This window comes from Oryza sativa, chromosome 12 (assembly GCF_034140825.1).
Source record: "Oryza sativa Japonica Group chromosome 12, ASM3414082v1".
NCBI classification, from domain to species: Eukaryota; Viridiplantae; Streptophyta; class Magnoliopsida; order Poales; family Poaceae; genus Oryza; species Oryza sativa.
The window spans coordinates 14,275,039-14,300,178 of record NC_089046.1 but is presented as its reverse complement, the minus strand read 5'-3'; the positions used below and the strand labels follow the sequence as shown (position 1 = coordinate 14,300,178).

The window sequence follows — 25,140 nt, the reverse complement described above, 5'->3', positions numbered from 1 at the left end:
CATTTTTTCTGAATGAATATTTTTCTAACATAGGGATATGGTGCATGCATGTGTATTCATAGTGTGCATGTGCACATATATATATATGAGCTCATATGATTGACTTTCACATTGTTAGTAAAAAGATACTTTCAAAAAAATTGACTGGAGGAGAGTGAAGCAATGGGTGGCGTGAGGCAACGCTGCGACATGGCTTGTTTTACCACCTCGCTAGGAGTGGTTGCTATGTTTATATATCCTCAATTTGAGAAAATCTTAGAGCTGGAAAGAAAGAGAAAACTACCAGATAAGATGAATCACATACCCACTCTTCTTTTATATTTATATATATATATATATATATATATATATATATATATATATATATATATATATATATATATATATATATATATATATATATATATATATATATATATATATATATATATATATATATCTCGTGTACGAAATTATATAGGAGTTGTGTATGTATGTAGGGACATATTATATGGTTTTTAGGACAGAGGGATTACTTTCATATATCTAAATTAATTTAATGGTTGAAAATAATGGATCATCTATTTAAGTGTAAATTGATGGATGTATGTTTACTTTTTTATATAACTTTTCATATATTCTTTCTAATTTATTGATGAGGACATCAACACCATCGATACATCCACGTCCCCCAAGTACAGCATGATGGTCCTATTACCCGCGCTCGTGCACGTCAACTAAACTATCAGGTGAGTTCTTTCTTGAGTTCATGTTCCTCTTCTTTATACCCCGGAGACGCGTGCACTCGCATTTTACTCAGGAATGATGGAGAGGATCCAAAGGGGAGAGGATTCGCGCGGGGTGGATTCGGATTGCAGGGTAGCGCCAACTTCTGACGGCCGCCACGACTTCATGCGAACTCTGATTTGGGCGTGCAAGTACTTCATGGAAAGCTTGGCGTGCAAGTACTTCATGGAAAGCTTATCAAGTCTACTTTCAAATGGATCAAGCCACATGTCCATATATGTTCTGAAGCGGCCGCAATTGTCATTTTACTCCTGACTATTTTATGTCCATGGTGCTGCGTCACCTCTTTTGGCCCAATGGGCTATGTATCAAGTTGGGCCCATTAGGGGCACGTCCTAGGGTTGGAGCACGACCCTGTGGTCATTCTTCCCCTCTTCTTATACCTCTAGTTGCCGCCAAGAACTCTCGGGTTTTGTTTAGATGAAAGTTTAGCCATTGCTACTTCCTTGCAGCGCGCGTGTCGGCTAGACCGTCCGTCTGCTTGTATTCGAAACCCCAACTTATCGTGTGTACTCAATTCCTATTTGCAATTCAGATTGATTTTATTTTGTTTTTGCTTGTTTCTTTGATTTGCTTGCAGGAATAAGGTTGATCTGCACCGGCAAGATCAACAACCCTCGGAGAGGTGTATCGATCGCTAAGGCGCAACACAACATCTCGTACGATTGTAGTCGGGTCGTCAACGTTTCTCTCAAATCATAGTTATCTACAACTCACCGAAAGATCGGGCAAACAACAGCCTTGAGTGTCGAGTGGAACTCAGGGTTCATCATTTATTAGAGTATCACATGACATCTTAGGAGCGTTTATAGAAGTGTAGGAATGGTATTACTCATAGTTGTAATCTACTTGTAGTTAACTATTGTTTGCATCGTCTACTTACTCTATAGTTTGTTGATGGTTGTGCACTTAGTGTCACCATTTATCTTCGGTGTTAGATGACACACGTGCTTATTGGATATCAGCTAATTTTTAGGTGCATTGTGCATAGATACTGCGTAAATAATATTATTTAGCAATCAGTGAATAGTGGCTTATATATAGAACTTACATACATAAGGATCAGTGAGGACATAAGTTTGATATTTTAGGCTATGATTGACCAAGTATACAAATATATTGTATATTATATATTAATGTTTTACTACCTAAATAATACATTTAAGGCTATGTTCTAAAGTGCTTATCGGATTGGCTACTCCCTTATTTATATCAAGCATGTTTCCCGAACTACTAAATGGTATATTACGCGGTGCGTGTATTACAAATATGCTTTATATAAAAGTTTTTTTAAAAATAAAACAAATTTATTTCTATTTTTATATTTAATACTCAATTAATCATGTGCTAATGACTTGCACCATTCTGCGTACCCTGGATAAGCTCACACAATGAGCTTGATCAAACGAAGTCTTTACTGGGAGATAAATGACAATGACACGGTGTCAAAATAATATATTTGATATTAAATATCTAATAATATATGAATAAAACACATAATATATTATAGAATAATTAATTCGGTTTTTATCTCAGGTGCGTGAAAAAGAGAGAAAAAAAGAAAAGAGGAACGTGGGGCCCGGTGCACGAAGTACGTACGTTCATGCACGTATGTGGGGCATGTATGTGGGCCTTTTAAGGATAAATTTAATTGGTTATTTTTATTATAGATCCAATGGTTAAAAATAATGGGTCCACCAGATTAAATGAAAACTGACGGTTAGATTTTTTTAATTTCTCTAAATTTATTAGAGAGCCACGTGGTGGCATAGGAGTATTTGTAGAGTGCCACATGGTGGCATGAGAGCGTTTCTATAAAGTTTAATGGACTTTTAGTATATAATAGATTTTTTAAAGATGATATTTAACTTATCCTTATGCGGAATTATTTATAGTCTTCTTTATCATTCGAAAAAAAGATATATTTAGTTTATTTAGAAAACGTGCCTAATAAATTAGATAGATTTAGTTTATTTAGAAAATGTGTCTAATAAATTAAGTGTAAATTGGAAGTGAGGTGTTTTTTTAATGGACTGTTTTGGGATCTTTTTTTAACAAATCTCGAAAAACAAATATTTGCTAATAGTACTATCAAACTAACCCTCTTTTCAGTTGGATCACATTACCATAATTTGTTATACATACCAACATAAAATTAATAAAGACAGAGTAGATATATATGTATTGTAGACATTGTATGCATGATCTATAGTGTGTTTTGTTAAAATATACCTAGTAAACATGCATATTAAAAATATTTAATAGTAAGAAATATAATTTTTAAACTAACTATATATTGCTATCTTTGTGTGGCTTATATATGCAATAATATATGGAGAATGCTTTGTATAGGGGTAGAGGGAACGCTATTTATATTTAATCACTTAAAAATGATGCAATGATTATCTCAATTTAAGAACCAAATTGGTTGTAAGATTATAAGATTTTCTACGAGTGGTTCAATTTACTGCTATTGACTTTTTTTTCTATTTTCTCTTTTGTTTTGTACAGGTTAAATTTTTAGTTCAAAACTAGGAAGGTAGCCCGCGCATATGCGCGGGCATGTGCGTAAAATTTTATTACGAATGTCCATGTGTGGATGGTTTTATATCAAAAATATTTTTTTACTTTATCATAAACTAAAATTTAACTTATTTAACGTTCTTTGCAGGGGCGGACCTAGCCCAAAAATCGAGTGGGGGCATCTTATTAGAATTGATAGTGTGCTTAAATTTTTTTACTTAATTACACATTAGTAATACACTAAATATTAAATTTGAGTGGGACCCCACTCCATATACTGTGGATCCGCCCCTGGTTCTTTGAACGTTCGTTACTTGCAACATATAAATTGTGAACTAAAAATACTTCAAAACCGTGTTCTTTTAATTCATGAGAAAATTTTTGTATCGAAACAATTGATGTGTTTCATATGAATGCCCTTTTTTTTGTTAAATTCTGTTTGAAATTTTAAATATATTCATTTGATTAGTCTTGGTAAAATGTTTGGATATTTCTATTTAGAATGGGTTATAAACCCAACGAAAAGAAATTTAAAATTAGATAAACTTTGTTTAATTTTCATTTCTTTTTATCTTCATTTTTTTTGGACAAATCCACTCTATGAAGCTTCTTGAAATGCTTTGATGTATGTAATTTGGGATTAAAATATAAGTGGGTTGATCCTACAACTTGGCATGGGGTAAAGGCATCCATTCTAAATTATCTCGCTCCAATCAAGTAAGAAAATTTAAAATAGAGGCCATAGTATTTTCTTAGCAAATTACCACTAAACCGGAGTGTCATGTAATAATTACACGTTTCTAGATTGTTCTATGCTATGTCACAAATTCACAATGTACTGTAGCAAGTTTTACCCGAAAAGTAAATGGATACGGTCTTTTAATTCCTATCTGGAATTGGCTTATATATTGTTGAGGGCACATCATGGTTGTTTCACTCTTAAGATTCCTTGGTGCAACCAACGTGCTTAGTATGATCAGTATGTTGTTCAACTGGCCACGTAACTTCATAGATCATATATATAATTTAGATGATATGATCATCTTAAGATTATTTATTTATCTCCTAAAATAATCATTTATTCATAAAAGCATCAATATCAAAATGTATGGGTAAATAGCTCATGTATACATGCTGAGAACAAAATTAATAAAGTTGATAGAAAGTTGTTAGATGTCTAACGGGATATAAATAATGGGTCTACCAGTTTTATAAAAAAATTAAGCTAGGATACTTTGATTTTTAGTGAGCAACTTTAGTATTTTATTTTATTTAGGGTAAAATTTGCTACAGGACATTAAAAAAAGGTAATTAGCTAGGGACACCGTAAGAATGTGTATCAGCTGTAGGACACCGAAAAAACTGGTATTTAGTTGCTGGACACCCGCAACATTATTTTATAATGTCCAACGGAAATGGAGAGAGAAACAATAATAAAAGTACAATTTTGCCCCTTGGCTACCAAGTCCGGCTCGCATACACCTCCAACGCGGCAACCGCACCCGCCGCCGGTGAGGTGGCTATCTAGAGGGGGAGGGGGTTTCAAGGAGGGCCCGTAGCTCCATGTCGTTCCCGCACTCGTCGTCGCTACAGCGCGAGGGCCATGCCGGTGTCGATGCTCCACCACACACCGCGCTTGGGGGTGAGCACAACATGGAGCACCTCCTGATTTATATCGAGCAGGGCGCCGCAGAGCGCAGGCTATTGTTGTCGGTCTCGCAGCTGCGCCACGACACGCTGCCATGTCATGACTACAATGGCGTCAGAGCTATATGCGAGCCACACATGGAAGGAAGGGGCAAAATCATACTTTCGCGATTGTTTCTCTCTCCCTTTCCTTTGGATATAAAAAAATAATGCCACGGGTATCCAACAGCTAATTACCATTTTTTTTCTGTGTCCCATAGCATATATATGTTCTTCCAGTGTCTCTCAACTAACTACACTTCTTTTATGTCCTGTAGCAAATTTTATATTTATTAAGTAGAGGCTTCAATATGGATGTGGGTTCATAAAGTAAATTTTTCAGCACTTAAATATAGGCAATATCGTTATTAAGTTATTGTTTTCACTTAAAAAAATAATAGCCAGCTAGACCTAATAGATGGAGATTCATTTGTGGTCTTTTCTTTGTCCATAAAAATAATTTTATTTTAATTATCATAGAGCCGGAAAAAACATAGAAAAGTAACACCACACACCGCATGGTAACGGGGATGGAGGGAGGTTTGGGATGTTTCTTTTTTTAGAAAAAAAATGATTGATCTGACGACATAAAATAATGTGTTGAAGTTTAAGCCAAAATCGATGGTTGGATATTATATTTTTTTCTCAGATTTATTAGAATCTAATTTAAGTGAGACAAGTAGCAGCTTGGCAAAACGCCCATAGGGATGGAGAGAAAGGGAAGATGGTTTGGGGTGTTTTTTTATTAAAAAAATAGATCCAATAATGATGTAAATTAATGTGTCCAGATTTAAGTGGAAACCAATGGATAGAAGTTTCTCTAATGTCATACAATGATTTAGAAATACTTATAGAATGTTTAATGGACTTTAACACCTATTTATGATATTGTTTTTCATAATGATAATTTTAATTTAAATTGTGATAGGGATAAAAAAGGAGAAAGGAACAGGTAGCCTGCAATTTGATCTGTACGTGTGTGGTGCACGGATATGGGAACGTGGGAGGTTTTGGTTTTCTACAATAGATCTAATGATATAGAATAATGGGTCCATCGATTTAAATGAATATCGATGGTTAGATTTCTATTTTATTTATGTTGTGACTTGAGATTATTTATAGGGTGCCATGTGATGGTTTGGGAGTGTTTGTAGAAAGTTTAATGGATTTTATTTATTATATAATAGATAGATAGTAGATAGATATAGATGGTACTACGGATATATGGTTTTTTCGCTGTATCTTATACGGTAGAAAATTATATTCTTTTTTTTTTGCTTTATCTCTTTTTTAATACGGCCTGGCATTTTTTTTCTTCCGCGAACGGAACATGAGCGTTTTTTTTTTCCCGAATCATACCTACTGGAGATACTTGATTTTTTGTTTCGCCGACCGTACGTACTTTCACTTTTATACAGGAAAGATATTATATATACACTAATGATTAGTCTAAAATAACGGGTCCGCCAATTAAATAAAAATCGACGGTGAGATTAGATAGTGCCACGTGACGGTATAGGAGTGTTTATAGTATTCTCTTTTTTTTTCTCTGTCTCTTTTATAACATGGCCGGGCAATTTTTTTTTCTTCCGACGAACGGAATGTGAACGCTTTTATTCCCGAATCATATGTACCGGAGATACTTGATTTTTTTTTTTTGCTGACGTACGTATTTTCACTTTTATAAAGGGAAGATATTATATACTAATGATCAGTGTAAGTAATGGGTCCACCAATTTAATAAAAATCAGATCTAATCTAATGTTCTAAAATAATGGATCCACCAATTAAATGAAAATCGATGGTGAGATTAGATAGTGCCACATGGTGGTATAGGAGTGTTTATAGAGTGACACATGGCGACTTGAGTGTGTTTTTAGGATTTTTAATGGACTTTTAGTATATAATAATAATAATAATAGAAGATAATAGATAGATTTATGGTATGATAAATAGTGACAGTATTATATTACTATTACACCTTATATTACATATTATTATATTACACCTTATGAGTTCACCAACTAGATCTTGCATCCTTCGTACTTCATTCGTCAAATCCAATGATACAGAATTTTCTAATCCAACGCCTCAAATCATCCGACGTTTCCTCCCGCTCCCATCCACTCTCATCGCACGCACTCCGCTCTTCAAGGAATTCACGCCGCCCCACCCTCCTCGCGGATCTCCCATCTTCTATCTCTCACTCACCAGGATTTGCGCCACTAACCGCTGCCCCCTGCCTCTCCACCGCGTCGCCGCCTCCTCGCAGCCCCCTCCTCCGCACACACCATCCGCCACTGACTGCCACCCCCGCCTCGCAGTCCCCTCCGGCGAATGGATCCAACACCCGTGGGAGCTGGTCAAGGCGCGACATCGACGTCTGCGACCCATCTTCCGCACGAAGCAACAGCAGTCGCCGATCTGCCGAAACGATTGAAACGCTTTGCATGCAGTTGAATCTTGAAGAAATCGTTGATGGTTTGGGAATTTCTGTCATTGCATTCTGTTCCCTTTTTCTCCTTCTTCATGTACGTGATGATTGATTGGTCCTTGGAAAGAAAGCCCGCAGAAATCATTCTAGGTTGGCGTTCTGCTAGATGCGTGGATTTGGGATTTTTTTTTTCCTATGTTCTTCATTCTTTAATTCTTCTTGATGTATGCAAATGGTTCGTTCATCAAAAGCTAAGGCAATAAATTGATTTGTTCGGAAGAGCGAACAACTAAAAGTGAACAAAGCTAGGCGAATCGAGATTTGTCTTTCAATTAGCATTTGAGTTTGAGAAACTCCAGTGTATGGACAAATCGAACCGTGAGACGGAAAAATCGAATAGAGTACACTGGGGCGGTCGACTGGTGCGTGTCAGAGGAAAAATCGAACTCCAAAGACGAGCCGAACCAAACCACGCATTGCTGATTAAAAAAATCCAGGCGCAAGAATAGATAGATACGGGTGTCAGGCCAAGCATGGCTTCATCTGTCCAGCCAAGAAGCAGCTTATAATTTTTTTTATTGTTCCCTTGAGGACAACGATCTGATGCAACACTGCAGCTCTCGATTAAATTCCACGTCAACGACCTTATAATCCTAAAATCGATTACACACTGTGGATGCTCTTAGCAGTACTATCTAAACTCTAACCATGTTTTTTCCCCTCAGGCAACGATGCACAACCAAACAAGCAAAATGCCAGGCTGCCTAGCTAGGCAATTTTCATCAACTTCTCCTATTCCTCTCAGGCATGATGCTCAAGACACCAACCAAAAAGGCCCTTCCTACCCCGTTCCATGGCCAGGATTGAGCGTTCCATCCACTGCCCCATGGCAATCTAAACGAGCATCCTGAGGCAGAGGCCAACCTAGTCATAATTCATAAGTCGAGTGACAGAAACACTCAAGATTCTCGAACTTTTGCAAAGAAGAAAGAAACGAACTCTGTGAGGTTTTTGGTGCTGTGAAGCTGCAGCTTTTCTGATTGTTGCATTGAACTATAAATAAGGAAAGTTACAACTGAAAGGAAGTGGACTCCTAAATGTGTGCACACGTATCCGTTGCCACATCGTGCCATCCCACGATCCAGGACACGACGCACACGACACCAGCTCCGCGCGAACTCAGCGCGCGTCAAGCCTTACTACACATGACCTGAAAACAAAGCCAGATCGTGCTTGACTAGGAAAAACCGAAAACAGGGGAAACTAAAACAAACAAAGCAGCTAGATTTATTCAACAAATCACCCCCTAATTCTTGCTACTCCTTTGACGAAGATCAGAAACACCAATCTTGGAACACAGCTCGTGGAACCTGGTTCTGCCGAGTGACTTGGTGAAGATATCCCCAAGCTGATCAGCGGTGCCAACGAACGCAACCTCGATTAGCTTTTGTTCTGCGCACTCCCGGAGATAATGAAATTTGATGTCAACATGCTTCGTCCGGTCGTGATGCACAGGATTCTTGACAAGAGAAATTGTGGACTGATTGTCCACCATCAGTTTTGGAGCAGGCGCATCAGCCTCCAGCACATCAGTCAGGAGTCGCGCCAACAACACTCCCTGGCATGCTGCTACCGCAGCAGCAATGTACTCTGCTTCGCAAGAAGACAGAGCCACCACCACTCGTTGCTTGGAGGATTGCCAGGTGACTGGGCTTCCACCGGTGAAGAAGATTTGTCCAGAGGTGCTCCGGCGATCGTCAGTGTCGCCTGCTAGGTCACTGTCACTATAACCCAGCAGACTAGGCTTTTCTTCCTTCCCACCGAGGTAAGTGAGTCCCCAGTTCCTCGTCCCGGCCACATAGCGCTGTATACGCCGTACAGCAGAGAGATGCTCTTCTCTAGGAGTCTCCATGAATCTGCTGACATACCCGATTGCATATGCCAGGTCGGGGCGGGTGTTGACGAGGTAACGAAGACTCCCGACGAGGATGCAGTAGAAAGTCGAATCCATCAAAGGAGAATCGGAGTTCTTACTCAATTTGAGACATACCTCCATCGGAGTCTGACTTGGATTGCAGTCTTGGAGCCCAGCTTTCTCCAATATCTTGGTGGCGTACGCAGATTGGCCAAGCGTGATGCAGCCACTGCGTTGAGTCACTTAGATGCCGAGGTAGTATTTGAGTGTTCCGAGATCACTCATCTTGAAGAGATTCTTCATCTCCTCTTTGAAACCAGCGATGTCTTCAGTGTGATCACCAGTGATGATGAGGTCGTCCACGTACACACCGACGATCAGTCGCTTGCCGGCGGTGGCACGTGTGTAGACTCCATGTTCTGAGCTGCTGCAACAGAAACCCAGCGACAACAAGGAGCTATCTAGCTTGGCGTTCCACGCTCAAGGAGCTTGCCGGAGACCGTACAACACCTTATGGAGCTTGTACACTTTGCCTTGATCGTTGGCGTTGATGAAGCCGGGTGGTTGCTAAACAAATACCATCTCCTGGAGCTCACTGTTGAGGAACGCTGACTTGACGTCCATGTGGTGCACCTCCCAAGCTTGATGTGCAGCAACGGCGAGGAGTAAGTGCACCGACTCCAGGCGAGCAACAGGAGTGAACACTTCATCAAAGTCCACCCCCTGTCGCTGGACGTAGCCCTTTGCAACGAGCCTCGCCTTGTGGCACACCACAGCCCCCTGTTCATCTCGCTTCAACTTGTAAACCCACTTGAGACCGATCGCCCTGTGCCCTGCAGGTAAATCAGTGAGGCTCCAAGTATTGTTCTCCTCGATCGATTTCATCTCGTCTTCCATCGCCCCCTTCCAGTTTGGGTCAACCTCAGCCTCAGCCTCAGCCAGCGACGATGGCTCCTCGGCGCTCACGGCATGGAGCTCGAGTTGTTCGAGCAGGCGCGTCGCCATGCCGGACGGTGAAGCTGGCCCGAGGATGTTGTCGAGCGTGCGGTAGCGCGGCTCGCGTTTCTCGGGGTCGGCGTCGGTGTCGAGGATGGAGTCGTGCGATGGAGGCGAGGCGTGCTCCACTTCCGCCTCCGTTGCTTGCATACCTTGTTCTGGAGTCGGTGAAACCGGCGTTGGTGGCGATTGCGATCGCGGGGGAGAGCTTGCGGGCGTCACTACTTCTTCCTTGGTCGTGCTCACCGCGTGTTCGACGGTGAACGGCTCCTATTCGGCGAGCCCATGCTCGCGGCATCCCAGCTCCAGGCAGCGTCCTCGTCAAAGACGATGTCACGAGACACATGTACCCGGTCACCAACCGGATCATAGAGCCTGTAGGCCTTTGACCCCTGCTCGTAGCCAAGCAGGACTATCGGGGCGCTCCGGTCGTCGAGCTTTTTCAGCCCCGGCTTGTCATTATTGACGTGGCCGATGCAGCCGAACGTGCGAAGAAAGTGGACGGCGGGGCGCTCGCCATACCACGCCCGGTAAGGCGTCTTGTTAGCGAGAAATTTTGTCGGCGAGCGGTTGAGGAGGAAGACGGCTGTGGAGACGGCCTCCCCCCAGAAGAGGCCCGGCATCCCTTTGGCCTTCATCATGCTCCTTGCGGTGGCGATGATGGTCTGGTTGCGGTGCTCCACCGCTCCATTCTACTGCGGGGAGTAGGGCGCCGTAAGTTGTCGATGGACGCCACGATCAACGCAGTATTCGCCGAACTCGATAGAATTGAACTCGCCGCCGCGGTCGGTGCGCAGGACATGCAGCTTACGACCACTTTCCACCTCGGCGCGTGCCTGGAAGTGCTTGATGGTAGAGGCTGCCTCGTCCTTGCTCCTGATCAGTGTTAACCACATGTAGCGGCTCATATCATCAACCAAAAGGAGAAAATACCGATTGCCGGCGGGCGTCGCAGGTTCAACTGGGCCACACAAATCACCATGTACGAGGTTGAGGTGCGTGGTCGCGCGGTACTTGGAGCAGGACGGAAAGCTTGCGCGTCACTGCTTCCCGACGAGGCACCCATCGCAGACCTTGTTCACCTGGTCCAGCATGGGAAGGCCGCGCACGATCGACTTCTGGGATAGCTTGCGCAGCGCCTGGAAGTTGAGGTGGCCGTACCTTGCATGCCAGCGCCATGCCGGTTCCGAGCTCCGTGCGGCGAGGCAAACCGGGCGATCAACATCGAGGTCGATGGTGTAGAGGCGTGTAACGCCCCGACTTTCGTTCGGGATTAAAAATCATTAAATAATACATTTTCTAGAAATTAAATGAAAGTTAAATCAATTTAATCAAGTGAATTATAGAGGGAATTAAAAAATTCCTTTAAAAATCATTTGCCAGAAATATTTTATAATATTCTTTGTGCCCTAATATACTCTCCGGATTTTTCCGTGAATTTTCGGAGCTCAAGAAGTAATTATAATAATACAAAGTTCATTAAACCAATAAAACGAAAAAGAAAACGAATTAAAATCCTCCTTCTTTGCTTTGGGCCGTTTCCGGCCCAAGTTTCCTCCCCCTTAGGCCGGCCTCCCTCCTCTCTCCTCCCTTCTTGGCCCCCAAGGCCCGTCCCCTTGCAAAGTTCACTTCTCCTCCCCCAACCGTCTCCTCCCTCCCTCGCCGCGGCCCCACCTGTCAGCTCCTCCTTCTACCTTCCGCCTCCAGAGCCGAAGCCGCCATGCCGCGCCTTTGCCGCCCCACGTTGCCCCGATTCCGGCCTCTCCCGCTCGCGCCCTCGCGCCCAAACCGCATGAAATTGGTTCCCCTCCACCTCCTCTACACTCTCCCCACGTTTCCCCTAAAAAATCGCGTTGGGATCGAGCTCCACTTCGCCCACGACGTTGCCCTTGTCGTTGGCCGTTGCCGCCCGATTCCGCCCTCTCGGCCACAATTTCCCTCCCCTGCGCCCATATAAAGCATCGCCCGGCTCTCCTCTACCGTTTCCCATCCTCCCTCGAGCTTCCCATCGCCTCCCTCACTCTCCCCACGCCGTCCCCCACTTCTGCCGCTTTCCGGCGAGCTCCAGCCGCCGAAACCCCGTCGCCACCACCAACCCAAGCCACTGCCGCCTCCTGCCGGCGAGCGTCGCATTGCCCATGCCGCCGCTACCCACAGCGCCGCCACGCCCCACCGCACCTCGGCTGCAAATCCAAGCCGCCGAAATCCCGCCGAAGCTCGGTATCTCTCGGTCGCCGGTGAGCTCCACCATTCCTCTCCTCTCCGGCGTGGTACTCTCACCGCTCCGGTCACCTATGTTCCTCCCTAACCCTTCTATCTTCTTCCCAAGGAATCCCGGCCACCGTCCGCCACTTCGTGCTTGCGGGTCGCCATTGGACCTCCGCTACCGCCCTTCCCGAGGAACTGCCGCCGCCGCCCGTTGCCCCCGCTGCCCCGGCTCATGGTGAGCAGTCCCCTCCATCTCCCCTTTCTCCCCTTTGGCGGCCGCCTCCCATGCCCGCCACCGCGTCGCGTCATGTCGCTGGTGTTGTCGCCGGAGGCCACATCCAGTCATGAGCCGCCGCCGCCCCTAGCCGCTCTGTGTCGCCGCCCGTGGACCACTCTCGTGGTCCGGGTCCATGGTGCCACCCAGGCCGCGGTGGACCGAGTCCACCGTGTGTCCTCCCTTTGGAGCCGCTGACGTGTGGGGCCCGCCTGTCGGCGTCGGCCTCCCCCCTTTGCTGACGTCAGCGATGATCTTATCCCTTGAGAAAACAATTAATAATTGCGCAATAAATCATTAATAATTCTAGAAATTCATTTAATGGCTCAAAACTTCTAAAATTCATATCTAATTCATTCGAACTTCAAATTGAGCCATTCAACTTGCAAAATTCATCTAAAATTGAGCTCTATATGTTTCTTTACTTTTTATGTACTGTTTCCTTGGTTTTTGTTAGAGTTTTTCCTCGTTTTGTGTGCCAGCGTGTAGAATCCGTCGTTTCGGAAGTCCGCGGTCGCGAGGAAAAGAGTTTGGAAGATTGTTGTGAAGATGCAAGGCAAGTCACACATTCCTCCTTGAGCATGTTGAACCCAATTTATAAATGTTTTACCGTTTGCAAATAAATGTGCATGTTTTGTTAATTACATGGGATCAGGGTTTACCTATCTACTCGCTTATGCCATGTTTACTTGTTACCCGTCCTTTGTCAACCTTGGGTGATAAATCGACTAGCTTGTGTTACTATGATGACCTATCTAGAACTATATGCTTAGTCATGCTTAATTGCCACTAGCTCAGTTGATGGTATAATTGCAGTATTAGACATTTTTAGTATCATGACGAGCTGCTTGCTCGAGACACCCGACCATGTTTCATTGGTCGTAATTATACAACTAAAATGCGACTGAATGGTGGGCTGTGGGTGCATGGTTTTGCTAGTCGCACCCATGGCAATTAAGGACCGGTTCACGGGAAACCCTGGAAGACTTACAGTGCTTACCACAAGCGGGAATGGGTAACTGCCTGATCTGAAGTATAGCTCGACCCTTTCCTAGGCACCGGTGGCGAGGGTGGGCGTGATGAAGTTGGGTCGGCCGGGGTGTCCGGTTGTCCAGCTGCCGGATTCACCGCGGCGCACGAGGGGACTGCCCACCTCCGGGGTAGGGGGTGGGGGTGAAACCTTAGCGTGGTGTGGATGGTTAGGGGAGAGTTATATGAAGGGTCTTGTCACAATCACTCGACATGGTGACGTGTCTGCGCAGGCATGGTGACATGCGGGTGGATTGTGTCTTGTGGGTATAGTTGTGCACCTCTTGCCAGAGTAAAACTATTCGAATAGCCGTGCCCGCGGTTATGGGCGATCAACCAGATTCACCGTGATTAGTCTCACACTTAATAAATCGACCCAATGCACTGTAGTTCGGGTGGGTTGGTTGGGCCTGTTCAACATGGTGTAGCGTTGTTCAGTGGAGATATAATCTTACTTTAATTAATCAACGGTTTTACTGGTTTTGCTCAATAAATGTTTTACAACCGCTTTTATGCAAATAGCCACAAGCCATCCTTGTATCCCCTTGCATGTCTGCATCATTGGTTTGGCTTGCTGAGTATGGTGGTTGTACTCAGCCTTACTATTATTCCCCCTTTTCAGAAGTTTAGTGCTTCTAAGCTGAAGACGAAGTTAGAGGACCAAGGCTCAGACCCCAGTTGAGTTTTGCCTGTGGAGTGGAGCTGAAGCCCCGCTAGGATCGCCTTTTCCGCTGCTGTCGTTCTCTTTCTGTGTAAGGACTAAGTGCCTCTTATATAAGTATTTTACGCTTTATTTACGTTTAGATCTGTTTATTACTTATCGTTTTGTGTATCCTGGCTGGTCCTGGACAGGGATTTAATACACAAAATAGTCCGGAAATTTAGAGCTAAATTTCTGGGCGTGACAAGGCGGCTGCGTGAACGATCTACCCTGACGAGGAGGCGGCCTTGTGGATCCCAAATCCGCAGCACCTCGTGGTAAATCAACACCTTGCTCCCAGCTTCGTCGATCTGTCTGAGACTAACGATGTTGGCCGTGAGGCGAGGGATGAAGTAGACGCCGGTCAGCGCCCGGTGCTCGCCTGTCTTGCAAGCGAAGAGAATGGTGTCGCGTCCCTCGATGGAGACCACCAAGCCGTCGCCGAACTTGACGGTGCCAGTGATTGCCGTGTCCAGCTCGGCGAAGAGAGATCTGGACCCCGTCATGTGGTTGGTGGCGCCGGTGTCCAGGATCCATCTCCGCTGGCTTCGCTCTGCTGCGTCGTCGAGTGACGCGAAGACCTTTGCTTGCACAACCTCCAGCGGCTTAGACTGCGGCGGGGTCGCCGGCGTAGCGCGAGGCAGTGGCGGAACAGGAAGCGGCAGCGTCGGGACTGAATCGAGCTCTGCACGAGCAAGAAGCAAGGTGGGCCCTTCATCGTCCTCTTGGGCCACATGGGCCTGTTGAGGCTTGGGCTTGCTGCGGCAGTCCTTGGCCCAGTGACCCCGCTTTCCACAATAGGTGCAATTTCCAGGATTGCGGCCCGCGTCGTTTGACTTGGGCTGGGTCTCTTTGGAAGCGCCATTGTTTTCTTCTTCCCACGTCCTCAACCCTGGCGGCCGCCATTGCCGCCAGAGGAGGAGCTCCCGCTTTGTCCGCCATCCAGCAAAGAAGCAGACTTACGGAACTTAGCCAGCCATTTTTCCTCCGTGTAGAGTAGCCGGCCGTTGGCATCGACGTGGTCGCCGTTGCCCTTCCGCAGCTTGCGCTGCTCGACGGAACGCAGACGGCCAGTCACCTCTTCAAGGGACATCTCGTCAATTCGAGCAGTGTCTCGATTGAGATGGCGATCTGCTGCAAGTTCTCCGGCACGACATGCAGCAGCTTCTTGACGACCTCTGCTTCAGTGATTTCGTCACCGAGTGTGTGGAGATTGTTGGCGGGGCCGCAGAGTCGCAGCGAGAAGTCGTCCACGGACTCCCCGTCCTTGAAACACATGTCGGCGAACTCGCGCCGCAGCTGCTGCTCATTCGCCTCGCGCACGCGCCGCACGCCAATCCTCCGGATCTTGATGGCCTGCCATGCTTCCTGCACCGTCTCCTTGATAGCGAGGGTGGACAGCATCTCAGGCGGCACCGCGCGGAGTATCGCCGCGAGCGCTTGACGGTCGACGCGGTCGTTGTCTCCTGGCTCCACGGCAGACCATAGGCCTTGTGCCTACAAGTTCACCGGCATCATCAGGGCCCATTCTTGGTAGTTGGTACGGGTGAGCGTCGGGTAAACGACGTTGCTTGTGGTCGACTCCCGTACGACGCGCTCGATGACCCGCCGGGCGCCGCCCACGCGTGGGGGACGGTGAAGGCCTGCGGCGGCGCGGAGGGGTGCGTGAGCCAAAACGAGTTGGCAGCGACATTGGGTCCCAGAGCCACGAGGGGGGGGGGGAAGTTTGGATTTTGGTTGAAATTGAAGATGATGTGACTGAAAAGTTGTGTGTGTATGACAGGTTGATGTGATGGAAAAGGACTGAAGTTTGGATCCAAATTTTGGATCTAAACACAGCCGAACTCTGTGAGGTTTTTGGTGCTGCGAAGCTGCAGCTTTTCTGATTGTTGCATTGAACTATAAATAAGGAAAGTTACAACTGAAAGGAAGTGGACTCCTAAATGTATGCACACGTATCCGTTGCCACATCGTGCCATCCCACGATCCAGGACACGACGCACACGACACCAGCTCCGCGCGAACTCAGCGCGCGTCAAGCCTTACTGCACATGACCCGAACCTTGGCCTCCAACTCAGCACGCGTCAGTCGTGGCTCCACACACGCGGCCAACAGCTGTTGCTGCCCCTCGAGCATGGGGTAACGTAGCGACACCCCCGCCTCCTTCACTTGTTGCACGACGCGCTCATGGCCGCCTAGGTCGCCACTGCCACCGCAGCCGCTGCCATGACGGATCGGCGCCGGCGTGTACACTCCATCGCTAGACATGGCAGCAGGAACTCACCACAGCTCAGATACCAATTGTTGGCCCAAACACTCACTCGCACACACACCTCTCTCTTTCTCACTTGATGAAACACACACACATAGATATAATGAACTGACGTAGGAAGAAGATGAACAGTACACAAGGAATTTCCACGCTGCACACCAGCGCGCACAACACAAACACCTGTATTTCACTTTTGGCACACCCCACATACACCACTGATCACAGGATTAAATAGCCACGCATTGCCGTGGCCGGCACTCACCACTTCCCCTGTTTGGCTGCACAGCTCGGCCAAATACACTGTGACTATTTCATTCACTCACCTCCCTACATGCAAGCCACTCCTACCTGCATGCAAAGCACCACTAACTAATTAACACATGCATGCTGCGAGCTAGATGATCCACAATTCACTCCATGACTCCACAAACTTGGCCACACCTCCAAGCCAGCTGCATGTGATCACTTGCATGCAGATCATGGTCATTGATCTAACTAACTCACTCACACATGCATATAACTAGCACACACACAAAAGCTAAACAACAAGATAAAGTCTAACACCGAAAACAAAGCCAGATCGTGCTTGACTAGGAAAAAACGAAAACAGGGGAAACTAAAACAAACAAAGCAGCTAGATTTATTCAACATCGAGTGCACCGAGATTGGAGATGACTGCCTGCTCACCAGCCATAAAAAACAACGTTGATCCAAATTTTAGATTGGCAAATGACTGAAAACACTTTAAGCTGCTGCACTATATGGTAGATGTCCATGTCTCTTCAAATTTATACTCTGGTACACAGATTCATACTATAATTACTGTCGTGATTGCGTTGCATTGCAGCAGGTTTAGCTAGCACTCATTTAAAATTGCAATTATAACACTTCATCATGAAGTCATATGGGATCTTTCTTTTTGTTTTGTAGCATTGTTTCGGTTTTGGTCGAACTATTGGGCCGGATAAATCATAATTGTTTCTGTGGTTGTATGATTTATAGAAGTAGCCTTTTAGCATTTGACATGATTGGGCAATTAGGATTTCCTTTCTTTTGAGTAGATGGTTGACGCCGGATTTTTCCAGGAATAAGGCCAATATTTAAATTTCTCCCCTAATGGTTATCTGGTTGCAACTGGAAATGAAGATAATTTCTGTCGTCTATGTAGAACAATGCTAAGTAATAAGGCTAGTATTTAAGTTTCAGCCAATTTTCAGGTTCCCTTGAAAGTTTCAGGAACATCCATATTTGCCTAGTTTTGCATTGAAATTCTTGTTGCAATAGATGATTGGTTGTTTTATGGTGGAATTTCAATGGAAATTATGTATTAAAATGGGTCCTATCGTTGTAATTTACTTTTCAGATTTTACCTCAGCTTTATGGTTATGCTGATGGTATTTTTTCCTTCCCCTTCAGGATATCTTTTTTTTTTACTCTTATATGAATATGTAGTTATTATCCTTTGATATGGATCGACATGTCATATTTATTACTTTGATTTAATCATGTCCCCTTCTGCATTTAGCTAGCTAATACATATGAGTATATTGATGGGCTATTCTTTGGAATCTTGCAGAGATGTTGATAAGGTAACCATGATCTTTCAGTCCTGAACCTGTTTTGTGTGTCCTTATGGATTTGCAGAGCACACCCCATCTGCTCAAATCATCTTACACTCCATCAAGGCTATTTCTATTTCTTTTTTGATGTAGCAGTTATGGCGTCCATAGGTATACAAGGATCCAGTAGTATGCTGTTTAATTTTATACGAGATTGATATGATCCTCACTGGTCCTTTTCCGTTGAGAGAGCAACATACAGGGAGTCAGGGACATCATCTTCAGGGAACTCAAGTTGGACAAGCCATTATTTAGCTGTATCACTTTTGTGTTTTCACCTTGAAAGGGACAAGTAAGCCTAGGTGGTGAATAGGCTAATTTAAAACTTTATGCGGAAGCTAAAAACTAAAACAAGATCAGAAAGTCTGATCCACAGTCAGACTATTCAAAAATATCAGATAGTCTGATGTTGGATCGACTGTCTGATCCACAAGGGAAACCACAATTAGTAGATCTATCACACAGACAAGAGTATAAGCACAAACAGCGACTAGAACTATAGCGGTACAAATAAGCAAAGCTAAATGAGAGGATAGGGAGATATCACCAACAATGAAGTTCACGAAGTTGTTCCCGGAGTTCAAATCCTTGAGGGCATTCTACTCTCCGTTGAGGAGCTCATAAAGAGCCGGGTCTATGCTAACCCTTTCCTCAAGTGGTTGAACAAAGCACTCCTCCTTCCACTAAGGGTATCTCTTTCCTTTTGGAGGCGACATCCGGCCTTCACAAACTTCCCTTGACCAAACACAAGTAGATCGGTGGCTCAAGAGCGACGCCTAGCCGTCTAGGAGTCCTCAACCTCCAAGAGTAATAAACACCACACAACTCTTGGACAACCCTAGTGCTCAAGATCGAGCAAAACACACACTAGGCCCTCAAACACCAAATCCACAACCACCAAGAACCACAACACAAAAAACGAGAAGGAATTTGAGAGAGGGAGAAAGAGCTCAAAGATCCAAAGCACCTTAGCACAAAGCTCAACCCAAAGCGAATGAGAATGAATGAGTTGGGTAACCCTAGAAATGGGTTAGGTGGGGGGTATTTATAGATCCCTCCAAAATGTGGCCGTTGGGAGAGAATCTTTTCATCCCACCTCGGGAAGTCCGAGATGACATCGAACAGTCTGATGTTTTTGAGCCCCAAGCAACCCAGAGATTGAGAACAAAGTTCTGAAGAATTTTGGACAAACTGATAGATCGGATAGTCCGATGTCATGTCGGATAGTCCGATATTTTTGAACCAAGAACTTCATCCTCACAGATACTCAAGTTCCATTGAGTTTTGGAGTCTGTATCATCGGATAGATAGTCTGATTTGACTTGGAGAAAATCACTCAAGAGGAATAAAAAGCAATTCAAAAACATAGAGTGAAGTTCTGAGGTATCAGACAATCCGACCTTATATCAGATAGTCCGATATTTTTGAGCCAACACTCAGACCAAAGACAGAGAGCAAAGTTCTGTGAAATTTCGGATAGTCTGATCAAAATCAGATAGTTTGACAAGAAAAATGCAAGAACACATCAAGTAAAGGATTTTGAGCACTAGTATTTTATCAATTATATGCATGTGGTATCCCTCTTAATAGTACGGCATCCTAATACTCAAGAACACAAGATATACATGGTTTAGAAAGGCGATTACCACAAAAGATGCCACAATGCTTTTATGCTCAAGTTCCACTCCTTTTCATCCTTGCATTCATCTTAGTGAACCTCAAATTGTGTTGTCATTAACCCAAAACCATTACGGGGTCCTAGATGCACTTTCACACCTTGAACTAAACAATTTTCTGATTAGTTGTATGGAATTTGCAGTGGCAGCAGTACAAAGGTTGGAAATATTATGGGGCAATTGTGTTTTTGACCCTATTTTGAGGACTAACTACTAATTTGGCCCTGCTTTTTTGAGTTTGCTCATTTGACCCTTTTTTTATAAACGAATATGAGACTTGGCCCTATTCCGTGAAGTCAACATGACAGTGTTAACTCAAAACAAAAGTTCCATTTATACCCTTGTGAATTTAACCCGGCTTCTTAAAGTTTTTATTCAATGCGGTTTAAATTGCCTCAAACACAAATACATAGACACATATTTATAGAACCAAAAAAATAAAAGAAAAAAACATGTCGCCACTGCGTCACCGATCCATCGTCTCACCGTGCGCCGCCCATGCCGGTGCTCCCTCCCTCCCCGCAGAACCGTCGCCTCCCCACCGAAGTCCGCCACCGCCGCGCCACCTTCATCAACCTGCCGGAGCCAGATACATCGCACCCGCGTCTCGGCGCCGCTCGATGCGCCGCGCGCGTGCCTCGGCGCCACCGGATCCGTCGCCTCGTCGCCGAGCCTACACCGGATCCACCCTGTCGGCATTGCCCCTCCTCCTCGTCGTCGAGCCGCCACCGCCACTCCTCCGCCTCGTCGAGCCGCCACCGCTCCTCCGCCTCGTCGAGACGCCGCCGACCATCCTCTTCATCTAGCCACCGTCGTGCGGCAGCCGTTGCACAAGGAGGGCGGCGGGAGGAAGTTCCTCTCAGGCCGTTGCCGCTCCCTCCCTCCGCGAGGCAGCGCCGTGCGGATCCCCTCCCTCCGCGCCTGGCGGCCGCCACCACGGCCGCTCCCTCCCTCCACCCGCCGCCGCTGCCGCCGCCAGCACTCGCCGAGAGAGAGAGAGAGACGGAATAGATATGGATAGGGTTTGGTCGAGGGTATTTTAGTCATTACGAAAGGTAATTATATTTCTTTCTTTTTTAAAATGAAACTTAACAGTGCTACAGAAACAGGGCCAAACGGAGCGTTCGCTTTAAAAAAAAGTAGAGTCAAATAAGCAAACTAGAAAAAGAAGGGTCATATTGGTAGTTAGATTTTAATAGTTCAGATAACCAATACAAAGTAGTTAATCCAATACTTATAAGTGTACTATGTAGAGCTTGAACTGCTACCTAAGCTGGCCGTCTCACGATTCCCTCCGACCAATGTTAAATTTACATGTTTGACATATTTGAGTTAATATATATGTACATATTTGAATTTGTCAATGGCAATGCACAAATGAAATGATAATTTGCTACGATGGAACTATTTATTCACTGCATATTTTAGGAACAATTTCATTTCTATTGTGAGGAGCAGAATTAATCTAGACAGCTCTTTTTGGTAGCGTACATTCATCAACTTTTTGGTATAGGACATTCATTACATAAATGCAAAGTTGTTTGGTACTATACATTCATCAAATGTTTACCACCACATTATTGATATGAAAGAGCTTCATGGCATGCTGTGACTTAAAGTTGGGGTTTGTTTTCTGAAGACCTGGTCATGTAATGCTTCTGAATTAATGTTCTGTTTCGATTTATAAAGTGAACATCAATCTGCATATTTTACTTGTTGATTATTATCCTGTTGTACAAAGGAAAATATGCAGATCTTTCTGACGTGATTTTGATGTTTCAGGGCCCTTTGAATCAAAGGATTTATATAGGAATTTCATAGGATTCAAATCCTATAGGAAATTTTTCTATTTAGCCCTTTGATTCAAAGGATTGAAGCTTTCCAAATCCTATGAAATATTTCTACGGAATGGCACATTGCATGTGGATTTTGGAGGAAATTTAGCAAGAGCTCCAACCTCTTGGAAAATTTCCTTTGAGTCTATCTCTCTCATCCGATTCCTGCGTTTTTCCTGTGCTCCAATCAAACGACCATTCCTGTGTTTTTCCTGTGTTTTGCAGTTATCTGTTTTACACTTCAATTCCTGTCAGAATCCTGTGTTTTTCATATTCCTCCGTTTTTTCTACCCTGCGATTCAAAGGGGCCCTCAGTATGGTCTGTAATTTGCATTGAAAGAACAGGTTTTGCATACATGGAGAGTATGAGTAATCCTATAATCCTATAATACTATACAAGTGATCCCCACTTAGTGTAGTTATTAGGATTTTGCTGAGTTCTGGTGAAGCCACGTCACTCTTTTAATCCCAGCCGTTCGATCACATGCTCCCAACGGCTCGATGTGTTCCATCCCATAGCTCTTTTGCCTCCCTCCTCCACCGAGCGCATCAAATCCTCCGCCACCGCCGCCGGGCGCGGTCCTCTCCCCCATCGCGCGCGCGACTTCTCCCCTCCCCACCATCCCCCGCACGCGCCAGGCGCAGGCCCGCCGCCGGCCACTCTTCCCGCGCGACGCTCTCAGTTCCTCTCCCCATGGCACGCTACTTCTCCCCTCCCCACCAGCCGCCACGCGCGCCAGGCACGGGCCCGCCACCGGTCGCTCTCCCCACTAGCCCGGCCACGCTCGCTTCTCCTCCCCCGTCCCCCGCGCGCGTTCACCGCCTTCTCCCTCAACGCACACCCCTCTTCCGCTTCCCTTCTGCCGATCCATCGCAAAGCTGCGTTGTTTCCTCTCCTAGGCTGCTCGCCTCCCCATTTACTGCTGAACTAATCGCTTCCTCTATTGGCCGTGGATTTTAAGTCTCTCTCATACCTATAAATTACTGTTAGCAAGCAACTTCAATCTATGGAAGTCACCAATAGATTCGGTCTATGGAGGCTTTTGTTTGGTTGCATCTTGCATATGAATAGCCGGTACAAGTTAGTGTTGATTACGTATCTGTGTGTTTCCTCTGGTCATCTTGCTTTGCTCAAGATCTAAAATCTATTAATCTCTAATGCACTTCATAATCTGATTTATTATGTTTCTATAGTTTTCGTTGTTCTTATTTTCATCAATAATGAGGATTGCGTTTTGTTTTGACCATGAATTTTCTGTTCCATTAAATTCTGAGTATTTTTATGTGTTCTTCTAATGTTATTTTCTTCTAATCGTGTTCATGGCTTCACTTGGTCGATGGTATAGCTAGCCATGCATGGGACTAAAGAGCTACCTGCAATGGAGCAAGCCATGCATGCAGCGCAAGATTCCTAGCATGGAGGCATGAAGATCTTATATGCTAACCTATGAAGGTAGAAACATGTGCATCTTTGTTCCATGCAATTTTCTTCCGTAAGAAATTAAGAGTAAAATCAATTTCATTAGCTGTGGAATATTTTAATCCTCCAATGTCGGTGTTTTTATCGAAATTTTTAAGATGGTTTATCTCATATTGTTCGGCATGTAAATACAAGTCCTCTTGAGATAGACGCCTAAATATTTCACCATGTTCTTTCTGGCCTTAATTAGTCTTATAGGTTATATGTTTCCTTCCAGGAATTCGCTCTTTCCTGTTGCCGTATTTATCCATGTAAATTTTTTTGCTTCTCAACAATAAAGCTTAATGCTTACGGTTCCATGCTCAACCATATGTACTTATGACACAGCATGGCTCTTTATATGTGATATGGTTGTCCTAATACAAGTATTACTTTGTATGAGAGTTTTCCTCCATAGAATCAACATATTACAAGCTTTGTTGCTCAGGCAAACATTCTTCTATTGCAACTAATTTCCGCAGCAACACGCGGAGTATATTCTAGTAGATAAATGATTGGCAAATTTTGCTACAGGACATCATAATTGTGTGGTTTTAGCTCAGGGACACCGCAAAAACAAAGTTTTGAGGAAATACACTCCATAACCGTGGATATTTGCCAATGGACACGGCACCATCTAAATGAAACTTGTCTTGCTGACGTGGCGGTCGGGAGCCCCTTTTTATGTAGTCGGACTGAAATGCCCCTGTGCCTTATCTCCCTTGGAGGAGTAGCCGGTCATGTTGAAGAACCCCTCGCTGGAGTAGAAGATGGGGCAGTCCGGGCGCGTCGCGTCAGAGACGACGAACGTCTGCTGCAGGCTGGACAGCGTGTTCTTGAGCTCCTGCAACACCCGCGGCGGCGATTCTTACAATGCGCGGCGGCCGCCGCCGCCGTCCACCGACAACTTGCCGCTCCCCATCCCCGCCGTGCCTCCGCTGTCGCGCCCCGCCGCCGCCACCGGACGCTATGCCTGCTGCTGCTGGGCGCTGCTTCCGCTAGGGCCCTCCTCGGCGATGATCTCCAAGCCGGCGGCGGTGGAGGTGGGGAAAGCCATCCACTTCTCTCTCGACGCGCTGAGTGCGGCTCGACGAATGCAGCAACGGCGCGGCCTGCGGTGGCTGTGTAGCCTGATGTGGGCGGCCGGCGACGCAGCGCAGCGCAATCGTGCAAGAGCAGCAGCCGGCACGAAGGCAGACGGCTTGCAGTTGGCGGACGACTAGGCCTGATTAGCGGAGAGGACCAAGGGCTGCGCGCCATGATGAGCGACGGCGACGGTTGGCGTTGACGAGTGCCGCAATGTGCAGCGAGGACGACGCTGTGATTGACGACTAGCCGCGCGTAGCGAGGGACGATAGGGCTGATGGTTTGGACGGGGTTCCCGCCGCCGGTGCACATGGATGCGTCATGCGTGTGGATGAGGCAAGAACGATGTTCCTGGATCTGGAGTTGCTTGGTGTTGCTGCTGCTTGGAGAAGATTGGAAGACGAAGAGGACGACTGGCTACTTGACTGCTTCTTGTTGCTTGTTGGATTTGGTGAATTGGATGTGCTCGTTGTTGCTTGATGCTTGAACGCTTGAAGAGCCTGCCCTACAACTCGACGAGGCTATGGACGGGTTGGCGATGGAGACGGAGCCCAGGGACACCACGAGGAGGCGGCGGTTGTCTACGGCGTCATCGTCTACGGTGGCGCCGGTCGTCTTTTGCTGCAGCCGCGAGCCGCGCC

The 25,140-nt window shown here is 45.6% G+C and overlaps 2 protein-coding genes across 2 annotated transcripts; both read right to left on the bottom strand.

Annotated features, from left to right (window-relative positions):
- Positions 1-8,735: 8,735 nt before the first annotated feature.
- On the bottom strand, positions 8,736-9,485 carry LOC136354549 (secreted RxLR effector protein 161-like). The gene has a single exon (XM_066306054.1). The coding sequence runs from the start codon at positions 9,483-9,485 to the stop codon at positions 8,736-8,738; it is 750 nt and encodes a 249-aa protein (XP_066162151.1).
- A 5,183-nt stretch (positions 9,486-14,668) lies between these two features.
- LOC136354548 (uncharacterized) lies at positions 14,669-16,820 on the bottom strand. Its single transcript, XM_066306053.1, has 4 exons — positions 16,614-16,820; positions 15,707-16,048; positions 14,782-15,480; positions 14,669-14,695 (listed from the first exon to the last, which is right to left on the bottom strand). Exons 1-4 carry the CDS (start codon positions 16,818-16,820, stop codon positions 14,669-14,671), a joined length of 1,275 nt encoding a protein of 424 aa, XP_066162150.1.
- Between the last annotated feature and the right edge of the window lie 8,320 nt (positions 16,821-25,140).

Excerpts from the sequence above, each read along its gene's own strand:
- LOC136354549 (XM_066306054.1), bottom strand. The coding sequence starts at position 9,485 with ATGGAGGTATGTCTCAAATTGAGTAAGAACTCCGATTCTCCTTTGATG.
- LOC136354548 (XM_066306053.1), bottom strand. The coding sequence starts at position 16,820 with ATGTCTAGCGATGGAGTGTACACGCCGGCGCCGATCCGTCATGGCAGC. Across the intron at positions 16,049-16,613 it reads GTGCTGAGTTGGAGGCCAAG|GCACAAGGCCTATGGTCTGC; the intron begins GTTCGGGTCATG and ends GTGAACTTGTAG. Across the intron at positions 14,696-14,781 it reads AAGGCCGCCTCCTCGTCAGG|GACCAGCCAGGATACACAAA; the intron begins GTAGATCGTTCA and ends ATCCCTGTCCAG.